This window comes from Eleutherodactylus coqui, unplaced genomic scaffold (assembly GCF_035609145.1).
Source record: "Eleutherodactylus coqui strain aEleCoq1 unplaced genomic scaffold, aEleCoq1.hap1 HAP1_SCAFFOLD_323, whole genome shotgun sequence".
Lineage (NCBI taxonomy): Eukaryota > Metazoa > Chordata > Amphibia > Anura > Eleutherodactylidae > Eleutherodactylus > Eleutherodactylus coqui.
In genome coordinates, this window is record NW_027101881.1 from 18752 (window position 1) to 29073 (window position 10322).

Sequence of the window (10322 nt, forward strand, 5' to 3'; positions counted from 1 at the left end):
GTCTAAATGCGAGGCAACGACTGAACAATAATCGATCAATTTTTGTTCATTGTTTATTTTATGCAGGTACAAAACTCATCGTTGGCTCATTCAGTTTAAACAGCAATCATCCAATCCTTCTCGTTCCCTTATACAGCGAATGAGAAAGACTGAATGTTTCTGAGCGATTCGCATTTGAATGAGTCAATGATGCATTTGCCTGTCTAAACAGAGTGCACGAGAGCGAACAAGAATCGGCTCATCCTAAAGGACCCTTAGGGCTTAAAGAGACGGGCAAATTCCTTAATATGTTCTCTGCCATGGAGCGTATTAGCACATCAACTGGGTTTTTTTTTGACTATTCAAACTCCAAGCTATTGCGTGTGAGTTAAAAAAAAAAAAAGTGGGAAGATATGTCCTGCCCCATCTTTTAATGCACAAGAATTCTGACAGAGAATACAAAACCATTGAAATCAATAGTTTCCTTTTATCCCGTTTTGCAGCCCGTCATTTTCCCAGCCCATGTGTTTAAGTTGCTCCATTTGTTTAGTCTACCTAATTTCTGCATACAACATTATATTTAATACAATTAGGGACACTTTTCAGCATAGAGCCAAACTTAATTTTCCTACCAAGCTTGAAACATACATTGATTACACAGCCCTGCAAGTATCTTACCTCTTAGAGAAGAATCAATTCCATTGCATTGGCTTTTCCCCTGGCTCTTTATACCCACTGACCTGGACGCCCACTGTTAGACTAGGCACATACCCAACTAGAGAGCCGGGGCATAGTTACACTGATTAGAAGTGTAAATAAATGGTGGTTACATGGCTTGGGTTAATATAAGGTCAGATGGCCGGTCCCATGTAATAGATAAAGAATTAAGCTGCATACATCAATATGAAGATCCCAAGGGAACAAACAATTACCTTTACAGAGAGGCTGAAAATCTATAATGACCGACATATTCTGAATGTCCACATTATTAGAGACCCATGCTTTTCGCGATTGGAGCTTCCATGTAATTAGACCCCGTGGTGCAGCATAAAATCAAGTGACAAGTTTTCTTTTGATCAGTTTGAGTGTAAGTCCATATTAGTTGGGAAAATCCAGTGATCTGCTTGACTTCCAATGAAGCCTGGTCATCAGTGTTAGGCTAGTCGGTGCCAAGATTTCACTGCCGACTTTTATGGAGTTTTCTCATGCAACTATATGGAGAGTATATCAAAAATAGTGTGATCGAAGGAAAGCATCCAGCAATAAGAATCCTGTGGACAGACAACTTGTCAAGGAAAGGAGTCAGATAGGGGTGTCAAGAATCATTCTGACAAAGAGGAGGTGCACAGTCATGGAAATTGAAGATTCCAGCTGAATACAATGCTGGTGCTCCAAACAACATGTCTGAATACACAACTCGTGGTTCCTTAGCATGGATGAGCTATTACAGTAGACAACCAGTTCCAGGGCCATTGTTGTTTAAGAGAAACCAAAAGGCAAGACAAGTCCTCAGAATAAGCCATCAATAGTTGATAAGCTGTGGTCTGATGCTCAGGAACCCGCTGTCTGCGCTGCAACACACTGGGGTATGTACTGCCCAGCACTTGTAACTGCAGGCGCAGATTTTATTGATTTAATCCTTTCCAATCCACTGTCTGACGTCTAAAGACATTCCAATTGAAGACATCCGGCAGGGTATTCTTACGGTATATTACTGGCCACTCTGTTGTCAGGGGCCTCTCAAGCATGTCCCATACCGCAGTACTGGCTCTGGCCAACAAATGGTACCATTGTATAATGGCAGGAAGAGAAAGCCCCCTGGGAAACCCTGAATCCAAAATTGGATTGCAAAAGGTTAATGAGAATTTGGTGGAAGCTGCGCCTACAATACCTTCCTGAGTTGTTGCAGTATGGTCAGCTGAAGAGTGACAGTACGCAGAGCCCCGCACAGAAATAGAGGCCGTCTGCCTAGGATTACATTTTCTAACACAATCCTAGGGCAGCTTCCACGGGCGGAAATTCTGCGGGAAATCCCAACGTGGAATTTCCGCCCGTGTGCAGGGGGCCTGATGGAAATTAATTTTTGTTTAAAAATAAAAACTTAACTTTTTTAAAAGTAGTAAAACATAAGAACAGAAGAAAAATTTGTACTTGTATTGACCAACAAAATAAATTTAGTTTTTACTGCACCATGAATGCTGCGAAAATGAACCACTCAAAAATGGCGCAATTGCACTTATTCGTTTCACCCCACTTAAATACTCTAGACGCGTTTCAGTTCACTATCTGCTACATTAAATTTCATCAACAAGAATACAATTCTCATGCATTCATAATGGAAAAATAAAAAAAACTTTTGGCTCTTGGAAGGCGGTTAAATGGCTTAAAAATGACTCAGTGTTGCGTTTGCAAAAACTGCCTGTAAAGAAAGGCGTTCGTGTGTTGTATTCCACACATCTGTTGACTCATGCAATTCCGACTAGAATAGTGCATGCTGGGATTTTGGTTTTTCATATGGACACCATCCGTCTGTGTGAAAAAAAGATGTGTGGATAGCCCCAAGGACTACCAACGGTCGGTGTGCTGATCATGTGAGGTCCTTTGGGAACATACATGCACCTGTGAATAAGCCATGCATGATGCATAATTCAGAAGGTGGGCACTAGGATCACTTAAGAAAACTTTAGCTGCAGTCATGAATTAGTTTAATGTGATAAATGTACAATTCAGGCTAAAAACTTTGAAATGATTTTTATTTAAAATTTCCATCTAATGACATGGTTGATGGCACCATTGCTGCTATTCTCAATGATGACAAACTGCTCTCTACCTGACTCTGCCACAAGACTGTATCTTTATTCTCTGTTACCGAAAACGTGTAGCTGAGATGCAATCTTGTTAAGCATGTCGCTGTCGAACACATACATGTGTTGTAGTTTCTGTGAAGACTTCAGTACATGTTCCATTAAAAGGATGGTAGGGTTCTTCTCTTCAGCTGGCGATTCAGCAGCTTCTTTGATGTTTGCAGCTTCTACCTCTTTGCGGACGCCCTCTAGGAAGGGCTTTATATTGGCATTGAGAGCGTCTATAGTAGACCTTGTTCTATTCTCTATAATAGGGCGTATTCCTTCCCACAATTCATTCTGTAGGGGTTTGAGATGCTCTTCAAATTTTTCAAAATAAGGCTTCATTTCCTCAGCAGCACTTGTTATCTTTTCAAAAGCATGAACCGCAACTGAGGCCAAAACCGGAAGTACATTTTTACTGTAAACTGGGTATTTCTCTTGCATTTCCTTGCTCACCTCCGCCATGATGCCTGACATGTAATGGCTAACGCTAATAGCCAAGTTAAAATAACTTGCATATATTGATTCCACTCTTTTACTCATTACGGCCCTGTGTGAGAACAGGAGAAAAGTTATTAGTGATTGCGAATTATTGAAACTTTTTGTATAAGGATTTATAATTGGTACATTTTTTAATTTTGCTATAGACTTTGACCAATGGTGAAGCCCAAAGCAGCATCAGGTTCTAGCAGTAGAAAAAAACATTTTTCCATCTGTACATTAAAAAGGATGCCAGCGCATCAGTAAGATTGTCAATGGGCAGTTACCCCTGGGGAAGCCATGTCTGGAGAGAAGATGTATGATCAACTAGGTGATGTATGGACGGGCCAGGTCCAATGGAGCAGGGCCACTGCGACTTGTTCTGGTTCACCCAGCAGGATCCTGGATGTGGGACCATCTCTATGATGCCCATATGTTCTGATAGCTTACGTGCCGAGGGATAGTCATTGTAAGATACCCTCTTTAATGTCTTAAAGCTTAGACTATGATCCATTTTAGCACAATTTTGAAGCATGTTGTGCTTATTCTTGCCATGTAGGGTGCACCAAGGATTTTAGGGAGGGGTGATGGGACCATCATCAGAAGAGAACTTTCTGAGCCTTGTGCATAAAATCCTTTCCCGGACACAATAGCACAGCATGCTGTACTATCTGGTCTGCAGCGCAACAAGCCGGGATCCAAGCTATTCCGATGAGGTGGTGGCTTTCTGTAGACCTGGCCATAGCTAAATCTTTCTGCTCCCCTCTATAACAAGATCCTTGATAAATATATGGGGGTGATTAGTTTCATCAATGATGCTAATGGACGCTTGGTTATGCAAATTAGTTCACAAAGATGTTGGAGTGTGTATATGTATGGGGAGGTGGGGAATAGCTGTTGGCTGACAGCTATCTAAAGTGTATGGGCAGTCTTAGGGCAGCTTCGCTTCAGATGACCGTATTTGCGCACGTTTCATATATACGCAATGCATATAGAACAGAACCCATTGATGTCAATTGCTTTGTTCTCATGAATGATTTTTGGGCATGCACAAAAAAATAGGACCTGCTCTATCTTTCTGCATATTACAAAACAAAGGCCCCTATAGAAACCTATGGGAGGTGAGCATATGCGCGCAAATACGCAACACACTGCATAATTGTGGGAAAAACAGAACACGTTTAGACCTTGTTAAGACTTTTAAATCAGGGCGGGAGTGTTTTGCGCACGTGTGTGAAAAAAAGTGCAATACATGCACAGAGACACGTGCAAATCAAACTTGTTCATGGTACAAACGCGTTGCGCTGAAGCATGTGCAGCTGCGTATACGGTTGTCTGAAGCCGTTCTTACTAAATATTAGAGGATATTCATGTTTCAGCCCTTTTTAGTCCTTGAATTATATATGAAAATACTTTCAATCATCTTACACTCTTTCAGTCTCTGATGACTCCCAGCTTCCGACCAAATCCGCACCCAACGCGTATATATTAGAGAACAGACTTTTCACACACTCCCTCGTATCAGGTTTCGGAGGTGGTTTTACATCCTGCTCTTCAATGGGTTTACTATATGTTCCTATAAGAATAAAGTTGAATTAGTGCAACAGAAGTGCGACCTGTTCACTATCTGAGGTCTTTATGCACCAATATAAGTCCCCTAACATGTACAGCACTAATGCTCCTCAGTGCCAGCGCAGGAAATGGCAACCGAAACAGCCAATTTCTTATTAAATAGGCTGAGCCAAGACTGACGTTCATTACCTATCCATAGCAATGGATTCTAGATGTCTGATCACTGGGTGTCCTACCACTGGGATCTCCTGTAACTGGTTGTGGATGGTGGTGCGACACAGGTTCAGGAGGCAAAAACTGACATTGACTTGCAGGAATGCTGCCCTCCAATAGGTGGCGCTACCAAGGTATTGTTCTATCTTCCCATTTACAAATTTTCCAGAGGAGCATGCATGGCCTTATATGTCTCCTCACTCACATTCTAGTTGGTCTCCTTAGGCCGCCTGCAGACGAGCGGATCGGATCCGGCCGCGAGGATTCTCGCCGCGCGATCCGACCCGAGCGCCTGCAGGGACGAGCGCGTACTCACCCGCGCCCGGCGGCCCCGGCTCTTTCATGTGCCGGCTGCCGGGAAGCCGGCGTATGCGCTGACCGGAGCCGGCGGCCGGGTGGGTGACGTTTCTGTGCGGGGCTCTGAGAGCCCCGCACAGAAATAGGACATGCCGCGGTTTGTTTGCCGCGCGAGATTTCGCGTGGCCAAACCATGGCCGTCTGCATAGGAGTGCGTATTGTAATGCACTCCTATGCAGGCTTTCAGTGGCGGAAATCCCGCGGGAAATCCCGCCGCGGGATTTCCGCCCGTGTGCAGGCGGCCTTAAGGAGAAATAATATCCTTCCTGACCCACAGGTTCAGGGTGGCGCAGCAATGACAAACAGAGGTGGCACTTTTTTTAGAAGGGTTTGTGTTACTTTATCGTTGCAGAATAACTTTGCATTAAACTATTTCACTTAAAGTAGCAGTATTCTTAAAGCAACATACATCTCCTTCACTTCCTCAATAGTTCCTCCTGTTAGACGCAAGGCACATGGCGTTCTCATCACTTCTTCACATAACTATAAGAATCTTTTGTCACTCCTCATTAATGCGGCATAACTGTTGAATACATAATTATCAATATGGCAACATGGGTGCATGTGCTAATACACTCGCCACTCCGAGCATATCAGTGCGTGAACCGGTAATTTTTAATTATTTTTTTGACTATTCAAACTCCCGCTATTGCGTGCAAATAAAAAAAAAGCAGGAAGATAAGTCCGCCCTGTCTTTTCTCATATGCAGAAAAACTACGTGCGAGAAAGATAGTGCAAGTCCTATCTTTTCTGGCAGGTAGTAATATCACGCAAGAATCCCACTAGTCAAAATGAAACTATGGAAATCTCAAGAAGCCCTTAGGACGTCTTCACGCTGGTGAGGAACTCATGTGGATTTGTGTGTTGCGAGACGCACAATTCTCACACCATGGGGTGATACATATGAGCGATGTTTTCCTGTATGGCACCGCAATGCTATGCAGGAAACAAATCGTGGCATGTTCTATCTCCCTGCATGCTCTCGCATGGAAGTGCCCACTGTTGTCAATGGGGCCAGCGTCAGCTTCGCGAGATCTCCCATTGAAAACAATAGTAGAAACTCTGTGATCCTCTGCCTCGGCTAACCGCCACAGTGAAGGATCCCTTCTTCCCCAAAGTGATGCGAGGCTGTTTTGACATGCAAACTCCTCTCATCCTTGGAGGAGTTCCCATGGTGGGGAACGTGATATGGATGGGGGCGGGATTCACTGCCCCATATCGCGCTCACCAGTGTAAAGTTAGCCTTAATGTTACATTACAAGGAACAGCTCACCATACCTGATAGGAACAAGAGGAGCAATGAGGAAACCAGGATTTTCATGATCAGAACTGATCTTAAATCTGCAAGAAAGACACAGTCACATAATAATATAGTAACATAGTAAGATAGCAATATAGTAAGATAGTAATACTGTAACATAATAGTAATAAAGTAAGATAGTAATACAGTAACATAGTATTATAGTAACATAATATAGTAATACAGTAAGATAATATAGTAATATGGTAAGAGTAATATAGTAATACAGTGAGATTATAATATAGTACCATAATAATATAGTAAGATAGTAATACAGTAACATAATAATATAGTAACATGGTAATACAGTAAGATAGTATTATAGTAGCATAGTACTATAGTAAGATAATAATATAGTAAGATAGTAAAATAGTAAGATAATATAGTAATACAGTAATATACAAATAAAGTAACGTATTAGGATAGTAACAGAGTAATATAGTAACATGGTAACATAGTAACACAGTAAGATAATAATATAGTAACATGGGTAGTAATATAGTAATACAGTAAGATAATAAAATAGTAAGATAGTAGTATAGTAGGATATAAATGTAGTAACATGGTAAAATAGTAATATAGCAACAGTAATATAGTAAGATAGTAACATAGTAATATAGTAACAAAGTAATAAAGTAAGCTAGTTATATAGTAACATAGTAACTAGTTTAAGACTGAAAAAAAGACATCCAGCCATCCAGTTCAGCCTATCATGCCATTAGAAGGCAAAAAAATAAAACCTGAGGTAGAAGCTAATTCTCATTTTTGGAGAAGAATTTCTTCCAAACGTCATACCTGTCAATCAGAATCTCTGGATGTTCTCCAATGATCTAGTGAATATATCTTGTAATGTTATAATACAATATGTAATATGTATACGCTGGGACGGGCTCCGTAGTGGCGAGTGTATTAGCGCATGTGCCCGTGTGTTTTTGCCCTTTAAGGTGCTTTTAGACGGAATAATTATTGTTTAAAAAATTATTTAAACGAGTGAAAGCAAACGATAATTGTTCGGTCTAAATGCGAGGCAACGACTGAACGATAATCGATCACTTTTTGTTCGTTGTTCATTTTATGCAGGTACAAAAATCAACTCTGGCTCATTCAGTTTAAGGCCTCGGTCAGACGGGCGTTTTTTTGTGCGATTTGCGCATGCGATCTGTGCATAAATAGAACCATTGCTTCGCAATGGGATCGGTCACATGGCCGCTTTTTATGCAGATGTCCGATAAATTATAGGACACGAGGAATCGCAGATCGCGCCTATCTGCGATCTACGATTCCTTGTGTTCTATATATGCGCTCAATGGGGCCGGCGGCAGCAGCGCCGACCCCATTGAGAACATATACTACAAAGATCATTCTCCTCTGCCACAGCTGTAACAGCTGTGGCAGAGAAGAACAATGTTCGCCCATTGAATTCAATGGAGCCGGCAATACAGCTGGCTCTATTGAAAGCAATGGGCTGCCTGCGAGCGCGGGATGAATTTTCAGAAAGGGCTTAAAAATTTAAGGCCTTCCCTGAAAATCATCCAAAAATGTGTAAAAAAAATATACTCACCTTGTCCCTGCAGACGGAGTTCAGCCGCGTCCGTCCGGCAGTTCTCCTGAACTGCTCTGTGTAGTATTCAGCAGGTGGGGATTTAAAATCCCCGCCTGCTGAATGGGCTGCCTCTGATTGGTCACAGCCCTCACCAATCAGAGGCAGCTCTCACTCACCCATTCATGAATTCATGAATGGGTGAGTGAGTGCTGCCTCTGATTGGCTCAGCGCAAGGACCAATTAGGGCCAGCTCTCAGCTGTCATTCAATTTCAGGAGAACTGCCGGCCGGCCACGGCTGAACTCCGGCTGCAGGGACAAGGTGAGTATATATTTTTTTTTATTTTTACACATTTTAGGATGATTTTCAGGGAAGGGCTTATATTTTTAAGCCCTTCCCGAAAATTCATCCCGCACTCGCCAGCAGCCAATTGCTTTCAATGGAGCCGGCTGTATTGCCGGCTCCATTGAATTCAAAGGGCGAACATCGTTCTTCTCTGCCACAGCTGTTACAGCTGTGGCAAAGGAGAATGATCTTTGTAGTATATGTTCTCAATGGGGTCGGCGCTGCTGCCGCCGGCCCCATTGAGCGCATATATAGAACACAAGGAATTGCAGATCGCAGATAGGCACGATCTGCGATTCCTCGTGTCTGGCCCGTTTCGCCGAAAACGCTGCTAGCTGCAGATTTTTCGGCGAACCGTTGGCCCTGGTCACGCAATTTGCGGATGCGCATCCGTCATGCAATCCGCAAATCGCGTGAAAAAACGCCTGTCTGACCGAGGCCTAAACAGCAATCATCCAGTCATTCTGGTTCCGTTATACAGCGAATGGGAAAGACTAAAAGTTTCTGGGCGATTCTCATTTGAATGAGTCAATGATGCCTCTGCCTGTCTAAACAGAGTGCATGAGAGAGAACAAGAATCGGCTCATCTTAAAGGACCCTTAGGACTTAAAGAGACGGGCAAATTCCCTAATACGTTCTCTGCCATGGAGTGTATTAGCACATCAACTGGGGTTTTTTTGACTATTCAAACTCCATGCTATTGCGTTAGTTTAAAAATAATAAAACAGCGGGAAGATATGTCCTGCCCCATCTTTTAATGCACAATAATTCTGACAGTGAATACAAAACCATTGAAATCAATAGTTTCGTTTTGTCCCGTTCTGCGTCCCGTCTTTTTCCCAGCCCATGTGTTTAAGCCCTCCCACAGTTGCTCCATTTGTTTAGTCTACCTAATTTCTGCATACAACATTATATTTAATACAATTAGGGACACTTTTCAGCATAGAGCCAAACTAAATTTTCATTTCCTACCAAGCTTGAAACATACATGGATTACACAGCACTGCAAGTATCTTACCTCTCAGAGAAGAATCAATTCCATTGCATTGGCTTTTCCAGCGGCTCTTTATACCCACTGACCTGGACGCCCACTGTTAGACTAGGCACATACCCAACTAGAGAGCCGGAGCATAGTTACACTGATTAGAAATGTAAATAAATGGTGGTTACATGACTTGGGTTAATATAAGGTCAGATGGCTGGTCCCATGTAATAGATAAAGAATTAAGCTGCATACATCTATATGAAGGTCCAAAGGGAACAAACACTTACCTTTACAGAGAGGCTGAAAATCTATAATGATTGACATATTCTGAATGTCCGCATTATTAGAGACCCTAGCTTTTCACCATTGGAGCTTCCATGTAAGGAAATTAGACCCCGTGGTGCAGCATAAAATAAAGTGACAAGTTTTCTTTTGATCAGTTTGAATGCAAATCCATATTAGTTGGGAAAATCCAGTGATCTGCTTGACTGCCAATGAAGCCTGGCCATCAGTGTTAGACTAGTCGGTGCCAAGATTTCACTGCCGACTTTTTTGGAGTTTTCTCATGCAACTATATGGAGAGTATATCAAAAATAGTGTGATCGAAGGAAAGCATCCAGCAATAAGGATTCTGTGGACAGACAACTTGTTGAGGAAAGGAGTCAGATAGGGGTGTCAAGAATCATTCTGACAAACAGGAGGT

General features: G+C 42.3%; 1 protein-coding gene across 1 annotated transcript; it reads right to left on the reverse strand.

Moving 5' to 3' along the window:
* Positions 1–2257: 2257 nt before the first annotated feature.
* Positions 2258–9726, reverse strand: LOC136593131 (apolipoprotein A-I-like). Its single transcript, XM_066588644.1, has 4 exons — positions 9653–9726; positions 6726–6788; positions 4734–4881; positions 2258–3375 (listed from the first exon to the last, which is right to left on the reverse strand). Exons 2-4 carry the CDS (start codon positions 6766–6768, stop codon positions 2835–2837), a joined length of 732 nt encoding a protein of 243 aa, XP_066444741.1. The 5' UTR covers positions 6769–6788; positions 9653–9726; the 3' UTR covers positions 2258–2834.
* Positions 9727–10322: the final 596 nt, after the last annotated feature.